At 34.2% G+C, this 27,571-nt stretch overlaps 1 protein-coding gene across 1 annotated transcript in view; it reads left to right on the top strand.

Moving 5' to 3' along the window:
- The window catches only part of LOC142977806 (potassium channel subfamily K member 18-like), a 158,921-nt gene extending 131,818 nt beyond the window's left edge, over positions 1 to 27,103 (top strand). Inside the window, exons 3-7 of the mRNA XM_076121900.1 lie at positions 23,505 to 23,693; positions 24,575 to 24,762; positions 25,628 to 25,847; positions 26,038 to 26,266; positions 26,341 to 27,103. Of these exons, the coding sequence (XP_075978015.1) occupies positions 23,505 to 23,693; positions 24,575 to 24,762; positions 25,628 to 25,847; positions 26,038 to 26,266; positions 26,341 to 26,818 (1,304 nt within the window). The 3' untranslated portion in view covers positions 26,819 to 27,103. The remainder of the gene's footprint in view (positions 1 to 23,504; positions 23,694 to 24,574; positions 24,763 to 25,627; positions 25,848 to 26,037; positions 26,267 to 26,340) is intronic.
- The last annotated feature ends 468 nt before the right edge of the window (positions 27,104 to 27,571 follow it).

Below are 27,571 nucleotides of genomic sequence, written 5' to 3'. Positions count from 1 at the left end.
TATCGGCTCTACAGATAAGCTGTAAAACTTGTCCTATTAAAAAGAACAGCGGCCTAATTTGGTCATTGAATGAATAGTCACGAACAGGAATAAGGTGCAAATATTTAAGACGCAATTAATAGTCATGAGGAGACCTTAATTGCCCAGTAATAGTCCCGATATTACGTGTGCAGAATTAGGTTATATTTCAAATTGACTTGAAAGGTGGAAATTGTGGTAGATATTTTAAAATGGGCATACAAAGTTTCCAACACACTTGGTCAGTACAGTGGGAAGTAACTTACCAAACAGTAGGGCAATCGTGTGTTAAAAAGAAGGAAGTAAATATGTCTTAGTTTTTTTTTAAGTAGTTGTAACTACATCCCACTACCTTAAAGATGAATCGTGAGAAATGTTAATTTTATTTCATGACTTTTTTCAGGTATTGCATTACTAAAAGTATTAAAATTGTTTTGTTGATTTAATTTTCATTCTGTAAAAATATGATTCGCCATTTATCAAACGTGGATATTTGAAAACATAATTTCCATCAACAACGAATTTAGCATTGTTTTCATCCATCGTACCTATTAATTCCAATACCATTTCAAACCGGCATCGATTTAGGATTACATTGATGAAATCCCATCAATAAACGTCATTGGACAATGTTGACTTACGAGTATTACGTGTTCATTTTACTTGGAAACCGTTTCGCAAGGCTTTTCCTCAACAGAAAAAAGGGACCGTCATAATACAACCTTTTTTAAGAGGTCAATGAGCTACTAAACTGTATATTGGATGCGGGTAAACATTCGTTGGTAAATAGTGCGAAAATAATATTTCATAAGCGCCTCGGCCATCAAGTGGTTTACCCTTGAAGGCCGATTTAGCCAGATAACCCGTCCCCTGTATCAAGATTTTTTACGTCACATCGAGTTAGGGTATTTTGTACCGTGTCGTGTTATGAAAATACACGGCTAAGTTGATGAAAGTGAGTGCTACTTTTTTTGGTCGAATAATTTTGTTGGGGTTATGTTTTATAGGATGTTGACTGGCGACTGACTATGATAACATCGGATTATTCATACCCTTTTCGTTATTCTTGTAATTCTGCTACTTGCATTGAGTCCTCCCGAAGTTCGGATAGCGTTCTTGAATAGTTTAACCACGGAGACATGCAAACTTAACATTCAAGACCGTTTAGAGGATTCCAAGATGTGCTTTTTTTGTAAACGATAGTTCAGTTTACGTATTCGAAAAATGTGCTCGAAGAATTACACTATTGTAAAACGTCGGTCATAATTATTCAGATTTAATACATCGCAGCATATTCGAATGCGAACGCGTGAATCGACAGTAAATTGGACGCGAAATACACCCGTTTTTCGGAATCCAATTAATGTATGTAGCTTCGATACCCAACGTGGTTATAGCAGTGCCATTCGATTCATCGACGTATCGAGTCCCGGTCTTAATTAAACTACTGTCAGATTTCGAATACTACCAGTGAGATCGGCGCTATCTAAGACTATTCAGTAATCCAACGGCTCTACTCTGCGAGGTGTACATTACCGTTAGTACGTTTGCCGTATGAGAATTGGCAGACTTTGAAATTTGCTGCTTCAGTTTTGCCTTGAAGGGTACCTACATATTATTGAAGACCCCTCAAACACAGTTTTTTTACAAGGTCATCAGTTATTATTTATTAAATTCGGCTCCACTAACTCCACCTGCTTTTAAATTATTGAATTCATAAAACATTTAACATAAATAAATAAATAGTGAAATATTAAAGGATATTAAAATATTTTTTTTATACACTTCCCGAACAGACCAGAAACGACAGACTAGCAAGTCATGTTTCAGTACATACGAACATCTCTTTACTTTACACGTTTGAGCAGGCTACGTTAAAAAGCTTTAAGCCTTGATATTCTGATTTGATGTATTTATCGTGGCGAACAAAAAACCGTATAATACAAATGAAAAATATGAGCACGCCACTCGCATTTAACGGGTTAATTGACTACGCCCGTGGTACAGCAAACATTTCACGATCCGTCGGCTTCGCGGTTGATCAATAACATTTTATTGTGGCCTATTTTGTATGAATTTTAAACACTCAATGCCTGACCGTGTTTTTTATTTTCGGTCATAAATATTTTTGGTATTTTTAGTTTTAGTGGATATTTTTTACTTCAAAAACATTTCTACGACTAATACTTATTACGGCGTCTTTCATTGAACATTTCAGGTCCTTTTTATAATAATTCCAAATTAAAATATACGAAACTGCAAAATTTTAACACAATTTTAACAAGAATTAAAAGTACTTAAAATAAGAATCTACAAATTGTAAAACTCCTGCATTTCTACCAATTAAAATTTCACAACACTATTTATTTTAGCAGCATCCAGTGATATTTGTCCATAAGTCAACCTGTAAATACCACCACTTTTCGAGGTTTATTCCCCACTACCGGATACTAAGTCACATTGGACCAAAGCGTCGCATAAAGCTCCATTCACATCCACACAGTTAATGCCTCCATTACATTCGTTCCGCCAGAGCAATTTAGCACAAAAATAAAAGCATATAAGGTTTAATTTTCACAAATTATGTTATAAAATCCCGCCATAAGAGGACAGTAACGGAATTTATGTGTCGCGACAACAGATGGTACGGAACCCGGATATCGAGTGTTGCCGCTCCAAAAAATATATGATTAAATCTACGAATGATAAAATTACTGATTTACTTTTAATTTGACAAGGCCTTGAGTTATTTATTGTGCTGGTTCTTTTGTTACGCACGAGTTGGAAAAGTTTGAACGCTTATTAGAAATGTTGAGCGTGTAAGTGGGTATTTATTTCAAAATGCTTATGATTGCTTGTTCAATTGTTATGAAATAAATATTTAATAATTCTGTTTTTTCTCTCTACGGTGTCCAAGAATCTACACTTTATATGAAAGTTAATTCGAAACTTACTAAAATATACTGTTCGTGTCCATAGCATTTGATCAATCACTATGATGTCCAATGATGTCACTATAACTAGACTATCGATATTGTTTGAGTCGGCCAGTAACATGAATAACGTGTTTGACGGACCAATCAAGATGTTACTTTGACTAAATGTCACTCTGTTTGGAACTGTTTATTACTGCCCAATAACCTGTAGCACGATTCTCTAGAGTCGGTACAACCTAGTAGGGAGAGTTTGAAATTTATAATGAACTGCAAAAATATTGTTTTAATGGCGTCCGTTAAAGGCGCTAACCACATTTTCTTACAAAATTTATCGATAGCGGTTATCAAAAGTCCTGTAAGTCCTGTATGCGTGTCATGTATCTTCGTTGACAACAAGTGCACGTCACATTGATGGTCACTAAACAGTACATTTCTGCTTTGACGTGACATGTAAATCACTATATAATCTACGGGAGAAAGCATTGTACAGCACAGTGGCGACGAGTTGTAATCTGAGATACATGATAACCTCCTAGGAACACTATAGTTTTACAATTTTGATACTTTTAGCTTTACGATTTTAGTTTAGAAAGATTGAAGCTTCAAAAACTAATATTTTCCTCTAAACCTTAGCCAAATACGCTGTCATAGAGAATCTGTGGACCCGTTGGCTCACGTTGCAATAACCGTTGCTCTGCTATTTCTTTTTTGTCGCATGCTAATATAACACGAACGTACTGTCAACGACACTCGTACAGTTTGATATTTGATTCCAAATTCTAAGTTTGATAGTATTGATTTTAAAATGTTGTTCCTTGATATATTATTTTTCAATTTTTAAATAAAATTTAGTGTCCTTTTAATACTATAATCATCACTTACGCTTCTTGGAAAATTATTTTTTGTAATAATTCAGGTGTTTAATAATAAGGGTAGATTGTAGGATGGTGCGATATTTCTAAACTTTTTTTTTTCGGTTTAATCAAACATATTTTTATCACAATCAGAATTACTTTTTACTTACTAATTATTCTATCAGATAAACAAAATGTTACGATACAACCTTAAGTTAACCTTTAAAAGTTCAAAAACCTAAATTCAATCACAAATATTTACAAATTCATTTACAACCAAATATCACGCTCGGGAACGGCATTAAGTACTAAAAACCTTTTTAAAAGAACATAGCGTCAACTTAAATTCAAACATAGAATGGAAAAAATAAGCATACAATTCAGTGCGGAATGCTATGGTAATCATATTTGAGCACGCTCTTAGTTCTGTAGTCAGTTGTACCTGTGACCCGGTTTCACGCGGATTTGAAATCGACTGGAAATGATAACTACAACTTGTTCTAGTTTATATTCGAAAGATATGTTGCTGTCTAGGTTTTAGTACGTGATATAGTGTTGCGGTTTCTGTATTTATATACTAAGATGTAGAGATAAAAATACCTTGTATCTAGCTGTCTTTACCCTATCACAATAAACTCGGTATGAACACGGATTGTCTCGTATATGATGTCTATAACGTATCTCTGTCTATCGTATTCTAAAATGTCTGCGACTAAAACTGACAATGCTGAATGCAGAGCAATTAATTTAGATATCGAAAAAAACGACGCGGCTGCGTTAATTAGAAATGTTTTGTCTAATCTTTATTTAAATATTTAGTTAGAAACAATACGTCTTAGATGGAACAAAAGAAAGAAATTGCAGAATAGCGAGTTCCTATCATTATCGTGTAGCGAAAAACAGATTAGCGCGCCTAGTGTAAATCATGGGAAAAAATTTATTTAACTAATTTTAAATGCTTGCTATTTGATCCTACCTGTAGAAAATCGTGCTACAGCAAGATAAGGTAGCAATCTATTCATGATTATATTAGTTTAGAATATAATTATTTATTTTTAACTAACAAGATTTATCAGGCAACAAATCTAAAATGGATCTTTCACTGATAAATTAATTATAGAAAACGGCCGAAAAAAGTATTGAAATCTAACCCTTTCAAAGCTTTAAGTGGTTTATTTTAATCCGTAGCGGTTGCTTTAATAAAGACACTGAATAATTTTCTCTACAGTACAAAGGATTTTGAATATCTTTGAAAGCCTAAGTGAAAATACTTAGGTTAGATATTATGATAAGGCAAGATAATATTTAGATTTAAATAGACACAAACTTATAACTGAAATTGGCTGATTTATAAATAGAGTTGGGTATTATTGTTTTTTGTTGGCACGTTTCTTTTAAATTTGATTTATTCGTACCTTTCTTAGTTTCTAAATTAATACGATTCCCGTAAATAGATTTGTCAAAATACGTCGAGAACTTTTTGATTGAAAATATATTTTTCGATTATTTTATTATTCAAGAAACAATGCGCAGTGGTTTTACTTAATTAATTAGAAGTCTGTGTTATAGTATTACAATGTAATGGGTCTCAAAGGCGATTTAAAAATATAGGTTAGGATACTTCATTAAGTCGAGAAAGTTCAAAATCGTTAAAAGTGCATGTTAGGCAGTATTCATTTCATTTTATTAATAAAAAAGGTTTTTAAAATGTGCCAGTATATTTCTGACGCTGTATGTACGAATAAACGGATTCTGTGAAATTTTGTTATGAGAATTACGAAAGAAATTTAATTAGGGTAAGTGGTGTATCACAGAGTTTATTTCCAACCGCAAGAATTTGGTTCTGAAAGTATGTTTACGAAGTACGCTTTATTGTGATTTCGCTGTCAATTTGCCAACGAAATCAGCGTGATGATGTGACGTCACGCTTTTTGTTAGCGAGTGTACAAAGTGTGGGGTGCTTTTCATTAGATGTTAAGCAAAGTAATTAAATGCATTATTATCAAGGGTATAATGAAACCCTCAGTCACCACACTTCGTCTGTATTCTATTTCAAATGTAATCAAAATATACGCATTGTTTTCCGATACGAGGTCGGCTTCAATTTAATTGGCTTCTAGATTTTTTTTACACTCATATGTTTTCTCCATATGTTGGCTGTGAATTTGTTACAGAAAACGACGATAGACTTGAAATCTCAATGTTAAGTGTGACTTGTAAAAGGTATACATTCAGTCCTGTAGAAACATAAATGATTATGTTGTTTTTTCTAGTGACAAAAACAATTCACTAATTTTGTTCACATATTTCGTACAGAACATTTAATTTTACATCCAGCAAGCCAACATCAGTGAACAATATACAGTCGCGCGCACAAGTGCAGACGATGCGATAATATTGCACAACTTTCATGCATCGTGGATAAAAGTGGGTGCACAGTAGGTACTGTACAGTGCACAGTACACGGGGCGCGAACTTTGATGCGTTTGTTTGCGGCCGCAATCACGATTGCTTTGTATGTCTGACTGAGCTCGCCTGTACTTTGCGATCTTTTAATTTACCAGCATTTTGTATTATTATAGTAACTTGCATTATTTTTGTAAAAGGTTCGATTTGGAAGATCGATTGTGAATCGGGTCAGGATTTGTGATAGTTCAACTCTACAGCAAACAATTGCTACATTAGTACTAGTAACATAAAGTCTTAAGATTAATTTAAGTATTAAAAACGAACTGATAAAACGAATTACATTAGCTAAGAACAAGCTGAACTTTAACTTATTTGTTCGCATTATTTTAACATATGAACAAACTTCCTACCACCCACTTAAAATTCCCTACACGTTCATTTAAACGAAAAGGGTGACAGAAGCAAACAATATGGTTACTTAATTTAGGCATATAATAACTCTAATTTTAACTCGAAGGGACCTTTGTGGCTCATTCAATGGATTGACCTTCGGGCGAGAGGAGAGACCCTAACAAAAGTGGACTCCCGCAAGCCCGAGATGAGAATTTCACTCGTACATTTTAAGGCAAGGGAAATTGGATCATTTGGGAACAATTAATTTAAAGTCCGTGTGTATAAAGAAAACGAAAAATATTCGGTATTTTTCGGGTACATTTGAGTGTTGTTTTTTTCTTGTTTTAAGAACGACCTATTTATCGGATAATAGGTACAAAATTGGATGTAGGTAAGAGAAAATTATTCGGATATTTCGACTTAAGCGGTTGAACATTCCTTAATTCCTGTGTAATAATACTCTCAAAATGTTCTTGTTATAAAACATTTTTGTAAGCACTTGGTTTCGGGAGCATTTAAAATTTTAATGCTTAAAAGCGGAGTCATGTTTCATTATAAGGGTTTAAACTCGGAAACAATTAAATCCTGAATACTATAGAATACTACATCATGTTGTAAGTCATCAAAGAATAAGATTAGGCAGTTGTATAGAGCGTATGACTTAAATGCAAATCTTTATGATTATAAAAAATTAAGCACAATGACATGTGTTGTTTCATTGCATAAAAAAACACTTGATACAGTAATCATTTATCCGCTATCATAAATTGATATACCTATTAAATGGTATAATATGTTGGTTTAATATACGAATATGGGGATTATTTCAGCATACCAAGAATTATAACAACATTGTAATCATTAATCACATGAACGGTCGCTTTATATTCCGAGAAAATTCTAATTATTTCAAATCTTCTCTAACTCAAATCTATACCTCTCATCATAATAATCCAATTCCAATACACAATACTTCCCAAAATCTGAGAACGTATAACTGATCCTAGATCAGTTCAAATATGCTCCGATAGCGAACATTAGGCTGCGGGCCAAAATGAAATCCGCACTAATGATAATACGAGCATAAAGCTTCATAACCACGGATTATAATTGACACCGAGGGTATAACAGATAGATCATTATTTCGCTACAATTGTACTGTGGGATGGTACAGGATTTCGCGTATTAGTGTTCGTTATTACCGCTATGAAATGGATAGTTTGACTGTTATGTATTGTTCTTTGGAGTCTAGTTTTAGAGTTTAATAGTGATTTGAGATCTGAATTGAAGACTAAAGTTTGTTGAAATTAGATTGTAGGCTTAAATTTCAAATATATTGTCCTAGGTAAGAGTCTATAATACAAAAAATCCAAGTGGGGCGTAAAATGTTGTGTCAGAATTTTACAAACAAAGTAATAAGTTATTAGAATAAGACTTTTAAAATCTTACTAATTTAGAAAAGATAACACAGTTACAGTTACAAGCAGGATAGGATTATAAAAGTCAATCGTACAAATAGCAGACGTTGCATCACCATTGGAAATCCGTTGCGGACTAAACAAACTTTGATGTCACTTTGATAACCTAAAAATTACAATGTAAACTATTTATCATCACATTAAAAGCCTTAACTCTAAAGAAGTCTACCAAGTTACTTGCTACTTAAAGCAGTCTCAAAACTTGAACGAAACAAAGCAGCCTTGAAGCATCTGCCTCTGTTTTCTCTTGAACTTCTGTAGCCTTACTTAAACACCTTTATACAAAGTTCTCGAATTAAAATGAACGAAAAACATACAGAACATGTTTGATTAAACTTGATATTGCATGCAAGTTTAGTTTCCTATTAAAAGTTAGGCTCAGGAGATTAGGTTGTGCGGTAGATTCAGTGGCTCAGATAACGTGTTTGAGATTCAAATTGTGTTTATTAAGTTAAGCTGTTAGTTCGAGGAGATGTATGCGCATTTATTACTTGTTTTGGCTTTTTGAACGGATATTGGTTGGGCAACAGTCAAAAGCAAATGTATAAAGCAAGTAATTGAGATTTAAGTTTCAGGGCTTATTTGCTCCACCTTCTACCTCTGCATTTTCTTACTGGTCCCCGCCTAAAAGTCTCCGTCGACTTCTTCTCCCCTCAGTTATTGAATCAATTCGCTAGGTATAAATGTAGTTCGGGCTATGAAATATAGAAACAGTTCGAATGGCACATGTTAAGCACATATCAGTCACAGTCACAGTATGGCGACTATCGTATCAATTGTCATCAGTGTTTTCGATAAGGCTGATCAAAATTTATAAATCTTCACGGATAATTCTATTACCAAAATCTAGCATAAAATTCTGATACTTACCTACTCAATTATTTGTCGCACCTCAGTACGTACAGTTCACACTTTTCCATTACTAGTATCAATCCCCACTAATAACGTCATTACGATAATGGATTTAGGCAGCCAATGATTTGGAAATCTAATTTATTAAGTCGATTTAATTTCCTTTACATCTGAAACGGATTTCTGTTGGAAAAATGTCAGCTTTCATCGTTTCAATGGCATTTGTAATTCAAATAAATGGTTGGGTAACAATAGTTTATGTTTGCGGTTTCATTGCATGAGGAAACTTCGAGGTTAAAGTAGTTTTATTGAATTGATTTGCCGTTTAACTTTGATATTTCTTTTTGATGTCGTAGTGGAAAATAGATGAAAGTATCGAATAGTTTATTAGCTTTATAGTTGAGTAAATATTTAGAAATGAATCTATAATGATATAATTTGTTGTTTAGTTATGTTTTTCAAATAAGGCTCGTGGCAACTTTAGCTTATAAATAAAATCGTTATACAATAATTTATAATCTAATATTTTGAATAAAAATTATATTACAACACTACAACAAGTTTAAGCTGAAGATTACGTGATGTTAACGTTAAGATACAAGTTCCTGGTTCTTACTAATTGAGCTGATTACATAGTCTACACGTGTGTAGTAAGTAATAATGTTACCTTTTATTTAATCCGTAATTTTCCGGTTTATTTTCGTTAGTGGCTTAAAAATCAAGTTTTCTATAATATTCCACTAAATACTTTCCAGCAAATTATTCATTCCTAAACCTAAATCTTGTTTTGTACCTTAAAAGTAAAGCCTTTACCAGAAAACCGTCTAATAATATATACCAAATCAACAAGCTTGCTATTATAACCACAACACATACGCAACAATAACCCCAGTTCCGTTCATTTTTGATGACAGTCCAAACACGATGATTGCGGAATCCGTCCACCGAGCCATGCCCACTTCGTTCCGTTATGTGACGTCACTAGTTCAACCGCGCCGGACAAATGCCAAAGGACAAACGATCCCACAATTGTATGGGTGACAGACTTGTCGAACTTTTATTTGGAAATCTGTCGGAGTTCTTTTGAAAGTTAGAGGCTATTGATTCTATCGGATAATCTGGTCAAAGGTAGACACGAATCATTTCAAAAAGTACCTGGTCTATGCAAGTGTAAAGTGAAATTTTCTGTGATATACCATACTGATATAATAAATACGGAAGTTCATGACTGTGTCTGTTTGTAGTGCTATAGTAATCTCTTACCAACAAATCAAGTGTCATGGAATTCAGGACGTGAGTAATAAAACTCTGCTATATGTAGACTACTTTTAGTCCTATTTTAAACTAAATGATAGACAAGGGAGCTGTGCGGGTCGGCCGGGGCAAATAAATATTGCAAATAATACACGGACATGATATTCAGAACTATTTAATATGAATGGTCATCTACGACGTCTTTAGGTTCGCGAACTTGAATAGTGTCTCGTCATTTCTTCACCATTACTCAAACCTATTTCAATGCGTATACTAACGTACTTTGAACCTACGATGGTTGAGGTCATTGACACAAGTGAAATATTTTACAATTATCACGCCAACGCACGGTTGACATTCCTAGACTTCTGTACAAAACCTACGCAACTGCCTTCGTTAAAGTAAAAGTTTTTAATTGGATCCCTTATTTGACCTTATCAATATCGAAAGAAGAGAAGGATTTTGAAATGCACACAATATTAATACTGACCAAGCAAACACAGAGACAACAGAGTGTCTACAATGGAAGTGAATTAAAAACAGCGTGCAGAATTAATTTTATCCATTATAATAAAAATATTGTGGGTAGGACTCCTCCCGTAATAGAAGTCAGGTCAGAGTACACAACGTATGCAATCCATGGGTCCCGAAAACTTTAATCCTTTAAAAACTCTCTAAAAAAATCATCACATTGATATACGTAGACGTATTTTTGACATGCCAATAAATATTTAAGGAAATATACAGAGATTTCAAAATGGGCAATTCCCGTATGATTAAATACTGAACATACAAAGCAAATGTTCAATAGTTATTAGTCAGAGCTATCATCAAAACAACAAATTGTCCACACATCGTCGCCTCGTTAAATTTCAAATCACAATGATCAAATTCATAAACGACGCATACGAAATGAGCTATCGTTCATAACCCAATAGGTATTACCTACGGAACTAATTAATGTAGGCCTGGACCCTAGGGTGAATGTATCGAGGATATTATAAATGGATCGGGTATAATGCTGTCCCATAACTGTCGCACAATGTACGAGAATCGATATGTGACGTTCACAGGAACTCGTCTCCCTGAGGCATTAACTAATGTCATACTGATGTTATAAAGAGCTACGTTGCTTGTATGTGTGTGTGTGTCTGTGTGTTTCTGAAATTACTGAGCCTGCTTGATACGAACTTAGTGATTTTAGATATTGTCTGATTAAAATTCAGATTTTTTAGCTCAAAAAATATACGCCCAGCAGGCTACTTTTTACACGTTTAGCTTGTTTTGACTAAATAACTAAGATTTGTTTTACGAAATGCTACGTTTGAAAATACAAACTATTTATTTTACCACGAAAACCAATTAAATTCTTCAAGTAAAAGGTTTACAAATTTTCACTAACTGAATTGTCGAACACAAACATTTTCGAACAGTAAAATTTCGGCTGTCAAAGGCTCAAAATGGGTTTTCTATTCGAAAGCTTTCAACTGCTATGCAAAAGCAGAAACAGATGCAAAATAAACCACGTTTTTGCACCTTACATGCCCTCCGGTGCAAGTTTTGGACTAGAAAATTGATTTTCTAGTTTGTAAAGTTCGTTCAATCTAATACCGTTTTCGATACCGAGTATATTAATTTTTTGCACATTTTCTAATAGAATCCACTACAAATTTCATTGATTTATAGTAACCAACTAAATTATATAATGTATACCATGTTACATGTAGATTGCCATGATTTACTGGGATCAGCATGATTATAGGTTATGCCTCGGCCTGGCTGAACCGACCGTCATTTGAAACCAACGATTGTCGTAGAGGAATACGTGGAATCAGATTTAATTTAACTTACATTATAAAACTATTGGGTAGTGATGTTCAATTATAATTATATCAGCTTAGCCTTTCTCCCAACCTATGTTGGAGTCGGCTTCCAGTCTCACCCGATGCAGCTGTAAACCAGGGTTTTACATGAAGCGACTGCCTATCTGACCTCCACAACCCAGTTACCTGGGTTATTACACGATACCCTTCGGTAAGACTAGTTGTCAGACTTTCAAGTTTCTGGCTAATGTAATGTAACGACTAACGAAGATCTTCGAAAATGACAGCCCAGACCCACCATTTACCGTGCCCTCCGATAAACCCATCCTGAGATCGATCCGCGCGGCTTGTTAACTAAGCCACAAGATATTAATCTCTGTCCATTTATAATTAAACAGTGAAAAATAATTCTGAAGCAATAGTCCGAGACTAGCGTACAAGTTTTCTAAAATTTTCCCTGAATGTGAGACTGTAAATCTGATACGGCTTGATAAAAAGGCTTACGTGAAACTGAATCCCGACACCTGCCCGGATTACACTCGACGTATTCAAACTATAACTCTGCAAAAAAGCTCCTCCTCTCTTATTAAGGAAACTGTGCAAAGTTTAAATCAAAGGCGAAGTTTTTAATATTATAACACCGAGTTACAAAAAGTCATGAGTCTTGAAGATAGCTTGAGATTTCGTGCTAATAAAACTCCCCGGTTTCGGGTGGCGAAAATTTTGATTAAGAGAGACGCAATAAAAACTTTGTTTGAGTTTTATACAGGCCAATTAAAATGTCTGTTGGGCTCTGTTGGGCGTCCAAATGACAAATTCATTATCCGTCTGATTCGTTAAAAATGTATTTTATTTTTGAAGAACTCGACAACAAATAATTTAATCAGTTTGAGAACTGTAAACTTAGTCGGTCGTCGGCGTGAATTATTGAGATTTGTTTTGTGTATTCTCTTGTTAAAATTTTACGATTTTCAACTTCGATTGTTGTTCATTTTATATTTATTGAGTTTGTTAAAACAAATATTTTAGTAAAGGGCGTTTTATTAATTTATAGCCAGTTGATGACCTTAGCGGCTTTCAGTATGATGAAAAACAAGTCGATAATTCGCCTTTGTTTTTTAGTTTGAAAAAGTTGTCAATAAAATATCAATTTATACACGACTCCTTGCTTGACCTTTTCTATTCAATATTTTATACACTTTGATGTTTACTTTGTCGTCCTGGGAAGAGTTCCCTTTATGGATATCTAATTTTCTCTAACCGTCGAGTACCCACAAATTGAACGCGAGGCCCAAACTTATTGTAAGTTTAACTCCAAATTGCTCACAAAATCTATATTTTGCTACCAATATTTCCTATCCAAGTACTCGCAGGAATTCCCTTTAGGAAAACTTTAGGGAGACGTTAACAAACTTAATAGATTGTCGATACTTAGTCGACTTGAAATATGTGCTGCACGGATTCCGGATTAATCAGTGATTGCAATCCGTCTATTACGATTTGTCGTCGAGTTAGTGAGCCAATGGAGGAGCTACACACTTTTTATTACGTTATTATCGAATAGTATTTCTTCGCTAGATATTTCTTCGCTAGATAAAAGAGTACGGATTTAAGTAAACAAAAGCAATCGATGTAGACCGCTTGGTTCTTTATCCCTCTTCTACTTTACACTACATTTACAAATTCATTATAAATCTTTATCTTAGCTTACTCAAAGTAGGTACAAAAACTTTAAATAGGTTTGCTCAAAAAGTTTGAACTTAATTAGCAGCAATTTTTTTAATGTCTTACTTTTGACATTCTTATTTTTATACTGCGAAAGTAGTCTTGCTTTTGTTTTAATCTATTGTTCAGCACGTATCGGCAGAATTCTGCTTCAGAATTTATAAATGTTAAAATAACGTTTTGCCCATGATGGTACGAGTTTCTGACACAGAAAATTGCTAAATTTAAGAGCTTAATTTCTAAAGTGGTTCCTAGACCAAACCACAATACTGCGCAATATATTTTTACAATTTTATTACACCTTCACCCCCCACCGATAAATAACATTGTGCAATACTTTATATTGCGTAAAATGTCGGTATAAAGAATCTAATGATTAATCTTTGCACCTTCCAAATCATCCGTAGTTCGCGGCAACTGATGTCGCCAAACAGTGCGTTGTGTAGTTTCCATTTACATGACTAATTAGTTGGCGTGCCTCCAAGAACTGTGTGCCAAGGTGCCACAAGCCTACCTACTATTGATTTGTTACGGTATTGCTCGCGTACGTTTTAATTTGAATGAAGATTGATGGGTAGATATTGAATGGGTTTAGTAAACAGTGAATGGATTTGTATAGATTTAAAGATGTGTTTTCTGGGATACTTGAGATAAGCAATAAACAATAAAACTTAACCCTCAAAGATAATAAATTGTTAAGAATAGAAGTCGTTATAAGTAAATTACGGAAAATATTGGTAAACGAAACTTACAAAATGAGACTTACAAAAATACATTTAGAGGACTACTTAACAACGGTTTAAAATGTCATGAAAGAAAAGCAGTAAAGCTTATATTTTTATAGCAGTACCTTTTCACGTTTAAAATCTAAAAAAAATAGTCGGGGATAGTATTATTCTGCTCTGTTTAAATAATTTTTCATATTTTACGAACTGGATTGTCGGGAACGATTCGTCAAAATATCCTTAGGTGTATCATAAAACTGAAATGAAGTAAAATTGTTGCAAAAACGACTGTAGCGTAATGAAAAATATAAAAAAATAACAAAACGTACAAAAACCTAATTCATTTGATCGTAGAACAACGTCAACTATTTTTTAATAAACAAAAAAATAACAAACATTTTGTTATTTTTTTGTTTATTTTTAAAAAGCCTACGCATTTTAAAATGTTTTCGTGAATTGTATTTTATGTTGTAGAGTGTATATCAAGTGGAAAATATCTTCGGGGTTCCTAATCAGATATGGCCGAGGTCGTCAACGTTGAATAATTTAAATAAAATATACTATTTCATTTATTTTGTTTTGTTTTCATTTGCTAGAAATACAACTGCCTCATGAAATTGACGAGTAGTGTAGTTTGAAATAGTGCAATGAACTGAATTTCAGCAAATTTAATAAGGTATTCGAAAAAATTGTTACCTAATATTATTTTAGTCCGAAATTTTAATATGATATTGGATTTATTTTAAGTAGAATTTGATATCGATTTTTTCTATATAGGTAAGTTGAGAGCAAATGAACGAAACATTTGGCTGCTACTTTAGCCGATTTTCATTCTTAACAGACCACTTTGAGGTTAGTAATAAAATATGACCCTAAACGTATTTCGGATAAAATCGAATAAGAAAAAGAACTCCTAAACGGTTTCTAACGTTTCCAAATTGATTTAAATGTTTTATCTCTTTTCCACTCGACACTGGATTGTGCTCAATAGGTTTGAATATTTGAAGCCATTAATAAAATCGCACTTGAAAAAGCTTACCCACATCTATTTGGTATTTAATTATTGATGGACTGAATTCGCAGGCTTCCAAACTGGCTGGATTTGGCGATTTATTTTAGGATACAAATCCAAATTGAAAAGCCTGTAGTGCGATTCTGTACAGTCTTTACTGTCAAGTATCGAAAGTTTGACATTTAGAATGCACTGCCAAAATAATACCTACGTCGCCCGTCAGAGGCGCTGATCAGATTTTTATACGAAATTTCTCGATGACAAGCTGGTTGTCGGTAGTCGATAGTCGTAGAGAATTGAGCTGCTGATTTTGTTCATTTGGTAATTTTTTTCATAATGTCAAACTGGCAAATCGCCTAGTGATCTTTGAACGATTTCAATCGTATTCGTTTACTTATGGCTCGTCAAATTGATGACATGAAAATGATTGAAATTAATGACATTAAATGAAACCTGTAAAAAAGAAGAAATCCAATCCATAATTGAGATCCCCAGAAAATTACAAATATTTTTTAATTGGGAAACCCTTTACATTCAGCAACCACGTGTTAACCAAAAAATCTGTCCTTTAAAAATGTGTATGGAACATCAAAGTATGTTTTTCCCTTTTTTCATCTCATCGCGAACCCTAATAAAGGTTTTATAACTGGGGAATCAGGCGACGCCGCGCCCTACCGGACGTTTACCGATTACCGCATGTCGAAACCACCCTGTATATGTTTACACGAAACACGCTAGTTTTGACACGAAAAACAAAGAAATTTCAACTTTAAATCGTTCCGTTATGGTTGATTTTCAAATGTAGAGATACAAGTATGCCTATTAGACGGGATCAGTCAATACTATGTTACACGTGTTTAATAAAAATGTTTTTTGTTAATTTGATATTTATTTTAGAAAAATGTTATAACACAAAAGTCTCTTGAAATCATTTTACAGAACATTTGGGTATTTTGACATTATACACTTCCACGATTGAGGTAGAGCCATATACAAAAAGTAATTACAAATTTGTAAAAGAGAACGATACGGATCTCAATAAGCATTTCTATTTGCTGAATGTCAAAGTTTCAACCGGTAGCAAAGCAAGCGACAGCGATATGTTTCTACAATTTAATAACACAAGCTCGTTTCTCGCTGTTTTGTGATCAGCGCAGAGTGAAATGGAAAACGTGCATAGATTTCCTTTGCCTTTAGTATTTCCAATCTAGGATATTAGTTACATCGGCTTTGATACATCAAATGTGTAAATATTTTTTATTTTGAATCGGGGATGCAATCTATTCTCATGAAAAATATGTATGTTAAAATCTGTAAATGAAAATCCGTATTGATAAAAAAGAACATTTCCTGGTTAAGCCTTATGAAATGTTTTAGTATTTAATCAACTTTGACTGCTCCAGAATTCTATTTTATAAATTTAGCTATGCTTTCCTTGCTCAGCAATGGGACAATGTGTAACTTTTTATTGTTTTTACTTTTACTATTTAATTTGTAGAAATGTGAGCTTCATATCAAAACCAAAAGATATATAGAATTTTGTAGCGTCGTAATATTTATTTATTGTTAGTTCCATTTCGTTTCTATTCCTTATTTTCCATAAACAAAAAGGTAATAGTAATTTCATTGTAAACGATACAAATTGATGGAAACAGTATCAAAAGGCTTTCACGGCTTTTATGTCGCAACATACTTGAACATAATAATTGGTAACCATTGTTAAACAATGCTTTCAAACATAATATTTATAGAAAAACAAAGAAAGGTAATGATGTAAAAGAACCCACTGAACTAAGTAAGTATAATAAGGTTTTATTAGATTGTTTTGTCAAAGAGTAAGTTTGTATAACTGGCTGGTCATAGTCAACCAAATGGTTTTTATTTGATCAAATATATTCCCATGATTTCTCTTCGTTAGATATCATAGTTGTGTTTTCCTATTTAATGGATATTCGATGATAAAGGCCCATTTCTTTGAAACCCACTATCACGTAACACAGTGTAGCTTTTCAACATTGACCTCTACAAGCTAACAATATTTTTGTTGAAAACAATGACAGTTACGGAACGGGAGCAGCACCAAGTTAGCAGAATAATATCTCCTTCTAACAATTTACTTTATTTGCAACCTATGCATAGCCTCAGCTTCCATCCAGTGAACCAAGACGTTTATTTTTCTTTACAAATCACAAATCTAAAACTGGTTCAAACCAGGTAATCTGTTTCCCCACCAGCAATCCTTTTAATGTATCTTTAAGTTCGCATCCACTGAATGTCTGTACTTTTATCGCAATCTGTCAGAATGGACGGCAAAGGTAATGCTCCGTAATGCCTTAATCTCCTCACTGAGCGGTCGGATTATTGATTGCAGTTGGAAACACAGATGGAAGTTGCTGTCCATTTCTTTGTTGCGCTGTTCCATTGCTCGGTTTGTCACTTGTTGTTTTGTTGTTTAGTTTAAAAGTCGTGGAGTGGAAGCAATGGATGATGTGCAATTTAGTGATGTGGAAATGCAAATGTTTGGTAACACTATTATCCGTGCTATCTGTTACAGCGCCGTTTTGGGCGAAATATGATAAAAATGTTAATCTTTCCGCATAAAATATCCAGTGAATCAAAGTATAATTTTAGGTACAATTTTCTTAAGCTTAGAGTCTACAGTAAGCCCACTCTTTTTTTCAGATTTTCAGTTTACAAGCTATGTAACAATTTTAACAGAAAAGGCGCAAAGCCAGTTGCGCTCACCGGTTGGCAAACGATCCATGGGTTAAACAAACCTTGGCACGGTCATTCCATAGAGCGGTGACTGCATAGTGTTATTTGAACTGGGCGTCTCCGTGCTTTGGAGGGCAAGTAATAAGCCTTGAACAACTTCGTCCACTAACCATACGATAAAAGGAACAGAAAAATCTAAAAATAGCTCTGCATTTTATGACGATTACTATCAATTTATGTTACTTTTCAAAATTAAAGTCATTACATAACACTTGTCGACCTTTTTTAGCACATTTTGCACGTATTTATCTAAAGGTAGAGGCTGCGTGGATTGATCTGTGCGGTTACGATCGGATGCCGCGGTCAAGCTCGGGATTGATCACCGCTGTTTACATATTGACCGAGACCCAGACTGTTACGTATCTGTGCTTACATAACACGACCTATATGTTGATATTCACTTTTTAATTAGTAAATAATCATAAAATTAGATTTTTAACCTATTACCGACTATCAAACAGCTGAGCAAAGATCACCTCCTATAATAAGGTAGCGTTTAAGTCTTGGGTTTCCCGTGCAAGCTAATTGTGTGTAGAAGACTGCATTTCTTCAAGTACTGTTCAATGAACTATATCATCCAAACAAGGTTTCCTTACGACATTTTTATTCATTTGTAAAGCACACTTGCTTCAGAATAATACACTATTTATATGCAAGTAATTTCAAATGTCATCTCATATGTTTAAATTTTCGTCTACAAGCGTGGGAAGGAAATACTAATAAAACTAAGTTAACACTAATGAATCTACGTAATAACTTAAAGTTATAAGCAAAGTTTATTTTATTTACAATCCAAACTGTCTAAGTAAATTCCATTTCACTACAATAAAGAATATAAATGAAGCTAGTTTGTTCGATATTCCAGCGCAATTTGAATATTTTATGTTCAATAATTACGTACAAACTTTGTATTATTATCCTTGTAAAAGTGGAATAAAACAAGGAAATAGGAAGACAAGATGGAGCGATGTATTGCGTGACCATGAAATAGTATCGCGAAGTAATCGTGCGAAATGCGAACTATTTTACGTTTTCAATTGAACAGTATGGACGTGAATAAATTGGTTTATGATACTTTGTTAGTATGTGAAACATTTATTAGCTGTGAAAGGGAAAATAAAGGAGAAAGAGTGACACAGAAAAAAATATTTTGCAAAAGAACTACACATTCTGCTAAGAAACTTAGCTTAAATATGAACCTACCTAATTCCTAACTAGCCTGACTTACTTTAGTATATTAGAGCCTAGTTCTGCTCAATTAAACACAAGTTTAGGAGGTCTCTAAGACAAATTACATTCAGTAAATTTAAATGATCAGTCTATGTCAAAACACAAAATCTAAAGTATTGTTCAAAGCAAATTCTTGGTAAGTAACACCTGTTGGATCTCACATTTCTATCACTAAAATGTACTCAAGGAGCGCACTTTGAAATATTTCATCCACATTTCCTCAGCGATTGGTGGCATTTTACAAAATGCCCGCGCGCGTATCTCCACAGTCGACTGGTTCGGAAATAAAAATCGTTGGTGAATAAATCTCGAAACGGTGGCGATATAAGTTGCACCGATGTGTATCCGAACATCCATCCGCTAGCGTCGACGAAATATCCGAATTGCCGAATTGATAAAACTTTTTTACAACTATTCCTTTTTTCGAGTTTGAATTCGGTTTTGAAATCGAGTTTCTGTCAACGTTGCATGTGCTTTGGTTTAATTACTTTTGTTGAGGTTTATTTGCAAGTGTTAGCTAGTTTATTCTGTGTAGTTTTGGAGGAAACTACGAATAGTAAACAATTCACAGTTTTACCGCTATTGGTTGGAAATAGGATTTAAAACTTTGGTATATACTTATTACGAGCTAAATACATCTGTTGATCTGACCTGTGCCACGAATGACTGCGGCGTAGTAGTGCTACGTAGTCTACGCTATCAGCTACAGCACAACTTACTGTCGTAGCAGTGCTACGTAGTCTACGCTATCAGCTACAGTTCAACTTACCGTAGCATATGTACTGAGTCATCACATGTATTTTAAAGTAAACACATATTAGGTCTCGGAAAAGGTCTTTCAGCATTAAAGTATGTATGAACTTGTAAAAAAATCTCGGTGGCTTCAAGAATCACAAATGTACTCGTACACTATTGTAGGAGTTTAAAGTGGAACCGGTATCTATAATCTACATTAATAATAATGTTACTTCTATATATTATTCGACGCAAAATATCAAATATAGCTCCAAGGTATAAAGTTTATAGGGCGTTCTTGCGTTCGAATTCACGAGCGAAATAATCCTGCCTTCAGTTTACGTTCGGATATCGTAAAATATTAAATATAGCCTCCACGGACTCTGTTTTCTAATAATTTTGTATCTTTTTAGATGAAGCAGCAAAGTTTATTGATAATATCTTTTGAATGAGAAAATGAAGATGAATGGAATAATTTAGGAGTAATAAATTATATGAATAACTTGTTTAATTATTCGCGTTTCTTCGAAACAAATACAATAATTTTAGACTTAAGAAATATATTGTATATAGGAAATAATGTGTACATAAAAATTGTAAGTAATAAAAGTCCCTTTGTTACGAAGGTAACTTAGTAAATATTTGAGAAAGATTACCAAAGTACAACACGTCTTAAATTTTTCGTAATACACTTACTGCTTATCCGAACACGAAGCTCAATATCAATTACCGGTAACGTGACACCCCTGCGATGCAGGAACACGAAACCAATTCTGACACAGATCGTAAACAGATCGAGATAGGGCTGCCACCGCATGCTTTCTACCTACGTCCGTGATTTTTTACTCCTAGAGAGAGTCAACAACGGTTGATTGAATTTTTAGATGAACTCACGTAGAGTTAGGAGATTATGTAAACAGAAAGAAAGTGAGATCGTAAAAAAGAAATATTTTATGAGAAATTCTGTTAAAGCTTTAAAATTTTTATTTGAGACACAATATTTTCCAATTAGGTTAAAATAATTATAATAAAAAACGGAGTTTTGACTGCTTGCAGTGTATACCGAATGTCGGTATGTAGTATTTTGTACTGTGCCTTGTGAAACGTTTTGCGTAATCTTTTAACAATTTTATGGGACAAAGTAGCTTGTAATTTTTAAAATAACCTTTTAAATCGCAAAAAAATGTCATCTAACTATGTGAGTCTACAATGGAAATGTGCCGAAACAATGACCCAAAGAATGATTTGAATGTCTCTAATTCTAAGTTTATTAAAATCTCTAACAAAAAGACACGCTTAACAAACATCGTCCCACACCAAATTCGCAAGCTCAGTACAAACAAAATGAGCTAACGTTACGTCAAAAAAACAAAAATCCAATTAACAGTACAGTCGCCAAGTAAAAGTGCTTGCTTGTTTACAGATTAATCAGTCGGAATTCAAATTAGCCGCTCCAAAGACCGATCACGTACAAAAGATTTTGAGCCTTAATGAAAATAACTTGTGTAACTGGACGCGACTGTACCCAATGAAAGGTATTTGTAAATATTTGATTCGCTAATTGAGTTTAATTCGAATTTACGGATAGATTAGGTTTGTATAAGATATTTGGGATCTTAGGGAAATTTGGATTTGTAAGATTAATGGTTGGGAATTAAGATATTTCATATTTAAACTAAAGCCTGTCTTAAGTAAGTGGCTTAATCCTCTGTACTAAGATTGAAACTAGTTAATTATTTTTCAAGTATTCAGTCATAAAAATGTAGGTGGTGAATATATTTCAGAAAATAATCAATCAATTCGATTTGTGTGATCGTGATTGAATAGTACACTGAGCTAATTTATAAGTAACGAGCGGAGTGAGTCTTGTCACTACTATTAATAAATATAGTATAAAAACAATCAATCAACGGTTTAACTAAATTTATGCAAGAAAGCGAAACAATAACACTGTTCGACAATCTTATCTATCCTTGAGACAAATCGTTTGATATTTTATTAGGTACTTGTTCCTTGTCCCAAAGTAATCCAATTTATAAAAAACATGTTACAATGTTGCTTTTAAATAGATTTTTCTCTTCCATGACCTTAATTTACATTACTATGAGTTACCAGTTCTTGTTAAATTCTGTTGTTGCCTTGAAATACAGAATTAATTTCCTTAAGGAAATTAATGAATTTATGTTCAGTTTTTTGTATTCATAAACATTACAACATAATTTTAATAAGACAATTTTAGATGAAATGTATTAAAAGACGGCTAGTCCACACGTCTTTTGACTTATGAAAGATTCAAAATATTTTTTTCTAAGTCGATCATAAGTAGTGTAAACTAATGCTGATGACAGTAAATTAGTAACTGAAAATCATTAATCGTAAACACAATTTGCATCATAGTAATCATCTATCAATATTCACAATAACTCTGTGGAATTTAATAGTTAAGAAAAAAACACAATAAGAATCCATTAATCTGCATATTGACGTTTTTCACAAGACCCTCGCGCGCCGTCAGATCGCTAATGTCACTTAATCGCTTCAACCCAAGGTCGTGAACTCTAAATCGATTAAGGCAATCTTTGTTATAAATTTCAAACGCCGATAATCAAAGTAACACAAAAAATATCTGTTCAAAGACCAACTCCTACCCTTAAAAGTTAAATGGTACTTTTCACTTTTGATTAAACTAAACAAAGCTTGATTGCGGGCCTCGTTAATTTGAGTGTTGGCCCATCGAAATTATAATAGTCTATTCACTGAAGATCTTATCGCAAATACTTGGTGCTTGATAGCCAATTCCAGTTTGGGGGGTAACAGTTAATCTTCGTAATAATTGTAAATGCTCGAGACGGTTTTACTTCGGCTCAGAAAATGGCAGACGTTTGACGATTGTGTGAATAAGTCACGCTTTATCCGTTAGAACAGAGAGTTACGATTCAACTCATTACTTTGGTTTTGTGTGTTTGTTTTCTACCTGGTATTAGAAAAGTTTTATATTCGAACTTTAATTGACTAGGAAGCTAATAGAAGCTAAGAACTAGAGAAGTGTATAAACTAGAAGTAAAAACGCATGATTTTTCTACAAGGCAATATTTCATAACAGAATTTGTGTTCTTATGAAATCGGTAAACAGGACGACAATACTAGTATACAGTACAATAAAAATACAATACATTAATTTAAGGACTTAATTAACAAAAAACAAAAACATTCCAAGTACGATTTAATGAGTCAGTTTAACATACCTATTAGAAATATAATTAAAGACTGTTTCGTTTGTTTCAGAACGTCTGAACGTTCTTTACGAACGCAACTGGACGCGCCTAGTCCACGAGCAGCTGAGAAAGTTCGAATCATCCATCGTGGCTGCAGCCAGACAGTCGCCCGACGCACAACCACCTGAACTCGCCATGGACTCCAAGTGGACCTTCTCAGGAGCACTGATATATTGCATCACGCTCATCACTACTATAGGTGAGTGAGATGGATACATGACTGGTCAAAGAAATTCGTGAGAGGATTAGAGAGACAAGAGTAGCTTGACTACTGACAACCGGTTACTCATGAAGAAATTTTGTATTAAAATCTGATCAGTGCCTCTAGCGGGTGTCGCAGGGACTTTATTATTATTTTGGCAGTACATTTTAAATCTTTAGATACTCGACAGTACCAATTGTAGAAAATCGCGCAATTGTTGCATTCATATAGACCTGCTTTAGGACTTTAAATCTTGCGAAATGAAATAACGGATACACAGTATATTGTAATCTAAGTTTGTCGTCAAATTTATGGTGCATGCGAACATAAATAATGCTGGCAGTCCGCCACCATTATGTACGGCACATATCATCACATTATAAACTTGAGAGGCACATTCTGAGTAGGTCGACTTTGAAACAATATAAAATGTCAAAACACTGAGAATAAAATAATTGGAATTGTGATATACGAGTTGCCTAGGTAAATAAATTTCAATGTCAGCTTTGCAATTAGTAAATAATACCCTGAAAGATGTATTGATTTCCAATTGTGAAGATACGTGCTGTTATTCTTGTTTTATTTACGAAGTTGAGATGGAAATAAAAAATGTATATTATTAAAACTGCATGAGTCTCGAAATAATTGGGTTGGAAAGTTCAGGATTTTGAAAAAATTACAAATGAATGTATGAGTTATAATTGATGCTCCTCGAATAATTTTGATAAATAACGCCATCTGCAAAATATATAGCCATCAAAATTGATTTATGCTTTATGGGGTGAAGTTACCACAATCAGACACGCTAATAAACACGTTAACCCTTCAATACTCCTTACTGCGTCAAAGGAGAGATCAATAATATTTTCTTTTCCTAGGATACGGCAACGTGTCACCTCGCACCGCCGCGGGTCGGGCTGCAACGGTCGCGTATGCAGCTGCAGGCGTGCCACTCACGCTGGCATGTCTGGCAGGACTCGGTGCTTCACTTGCCAGGCTGGCAAGATTGGCCTGGCTGAGAGCTACTAAGAGAAAAGTACCTAACACTTGGAGAAAGGATGGGGAAGTAAGTAACTTATACTTTTCCTGTTTAACTTCTATTGAGAAGATTTTTGTAATGATTTGTGAGATTTAATTAGTGTGTTGATTTATAAGAGATTTTATTTATATTTTTAGTGCAAAGATTTTGGTTTGTATGGTTATTTATTCTAGTTATTTTTTAAAAGAAAATTGAAATGTTATGTATAATCGATTTTTAATTCAAATTCACAAATTAAGTTCATGAAATGACCAACAAAGCGCTATAGAAACCAACATAATTTGCCTTATAATTCAATCAACATAAACAATATTCATAAACAACAGCAACACGCAACTAGAAGCAGTCACAACGCATGAATATGCTCATAGAACCCGCACACCTCTACTCACGAACAATGACGAGTAGTTGGCTTAATCACTACGTAGCAAACGTTCCCCTTGTAATTACACAGCAAAGCGTCGCTTTCAAAAATACAAACACGTTTCTACCCTCAGTCTTAAAAACAGGTAATTAAGCCACAGGACACCGAGCCACTAACATAAAATAACAGTAAAAGGAGCGAATAACAAAAATGTTCCAGTGATTTCCTTGCTCCATTTCGGTTAGTTCATATTTAATAACGGCTGACTGTAATGGTTATTATGTAACGTTTAATGCTGCCCTTGATATCTGGTTTCTTTTTGTTGTCTTTAGGCCGTTGTCTGCTTTTGCTGTGTCTTGAAATCGATCCCGTTTAATTTTTATTTGAAACTTTTGCATAAAAATATATCTAATATCGAAAAGTGGTTTTAAAAACTAAATTAGTGGTACAGTTTAAGGCATATTCGTATTTTTACAACTTTTTGCGCGGAATCGTTTCGGAAGCACTAACCAATCATTATTGTTCTAGCCGGAGAACTACCTTCAACTCCACGAACAACAGCGTCTCCTACCACAGCCAGCTGAACACAACCAGTACACGTCGTTCCCGCCGAGGACCCACAGATCTCCGGGCACCGTTAAAGCCAGAGCTGGCGACAGAGGTCAATACTCTCAAGTGTTCGAGAGAGCCCCTGCAAGTCCACGGTCAGCTACGTTAGGAAGAGTGAAGCGCAGTGCCTTGGCTGATGGTAAGTCTAGAAAACAAAAGGTACATAGTAATATTAATCAGAACTTCAATGGAGTGAATAGTCATGAGAAAACATTGTTAGCAGTTTTTTAAGCCATAAAAAATCTATTGTGATTAGTCCCCATTAACAATGGGAATCTTAATGCAACTTTAATAGCAAATTCAATATTCGTAATTTTTGTATTCTCTAGAACCCCATACATCATCAGCCCTCCAAACTCAAACGCTGGACCGAAAGAAGACGATGGGCAGTACCAAGTGCCTGGCGACAGTCCACGGTCCCGGTCGAGGACGAGGCAGAAATACTGTCCAAAGGCCACGAGGTGCCGTCATAGAACAGCTCATCGCTGAGGAGTGTGGAGAACTGCAGATGAACAGGAGTCAGGACGATTTGGATGATTCTGAAGACCCTGAAGAATCGTAAGTATCATTTTGTACTTTGACATCTGTTCTGCCCAAAAGAATTCTTTAAAAATTATTTCATTTGTTAACAGAATATGTCCCCATGACACACCATCACGAGTGCCTTTGATATGGAACGAGGAGAGCCACAAGATGAAGAGTTGTACCGTGCCCAGCAGTAGTGCCTCCACCAGCGTCCAGCATCACATCCATCACGGCATAGAACATTGCCACATACCAGTCGGTATCGTGCTGTTCCTACTCCTTGCTTACATTTGTGTAGGAGCGGCAATATTCTCCGCCTGGGAGAACTGGAGCTTCCTCGACGCAGCCTACTTCTGCTTCATCGCCTTAGCAACCATAGGCTTCGGGGATTTCGTCCCAACAAGCTTTCTCACATCTAAACAAAGCACAGAGAACTCCAAAAGTGAATACGTACAAATGATCGCGTGTTGTGCATACTTAGTGTTTGGACTTATATTGATAGCTATGTCGTTCAGCCTCCTGCAAGACGAGGTCGTAACTCGATGTTCCCAGTTAGCGAATAGTTTAGGCCTCTCTCGTCAATGACAGTACGAGAAGAGTGATTGTAGCTCAACAGACAATCACTTAAGAATGTTATGATCGTTATTGTAAGCAATTGATTTAGGGTCCACGTCATTTAATTTTCTCATTGGATCCATTTCTGTACTTATTGTAATCCATGTTATCATTGTATTATAAATAAATTATTTTCTCATATCTACACAAAATTGTAATGATAATTTAAATATGAACAAAATTTGAAAAAAAAATAAAAAACTTTTTACGGAATTTGTACTCAAAAAGTGAAAGATGTTTGTGATGTAAATAATGTATAAAACTATTTATAAAAGCAAGGCTGAAATTGTAATGAAACAATAAAATTGTGTTGATCTAGGTCTGGTTTGATTTGAATCAATCTAAATCCTGATGCAAACTATCCTTATTCATTAGGCGTCTGAACATGTATGATAATAATTCATACAGTAGCAATCAAGTACTATCTGTAGCATTTTGAATAAATTAATAACCCAAGCCAAGAGACATAGTGATGTATTGAACGTAAATAATATCCTTTGATATGGTTAATGTGGTTACGGTATTTACACTACGGCAGAATTATATTATTCATACTCAATGACGTAGACAGTTCACCTCGAAAATTAAATACACTGATGACAATATCATAGAGGCAAAGACATATTATTTTTTTTGCAATCTTGTAATTTGATTGAAAGACAATCACACACTAAAAAATATGCTTTAGTCCGACATATTGGTCCATTTTGTTTTCTGTATGAA

This window comes from Anticarsia gemmatalis, chromosome 13 (assembly GCF_050436995.1).
Source record: "Anticarsia gemmatalis isolate Benzon Research Colony breed Stoneville strain chromosome 13, ilAntGemm2 primary, whole genome shotgun sequence".
In the NCBI taxonomy this organism is placed as follows: Eukaryota; Metazoa; Arthropoda; class Insecta; order Lepidoptera; family Erebidae; genus Anticarsia; species Anticarsia gemmatalis.
Note: the sequence above shows the minus strand (reverse complement) of the source record. Positions and strands in the feature narration are given on the sequence as shown.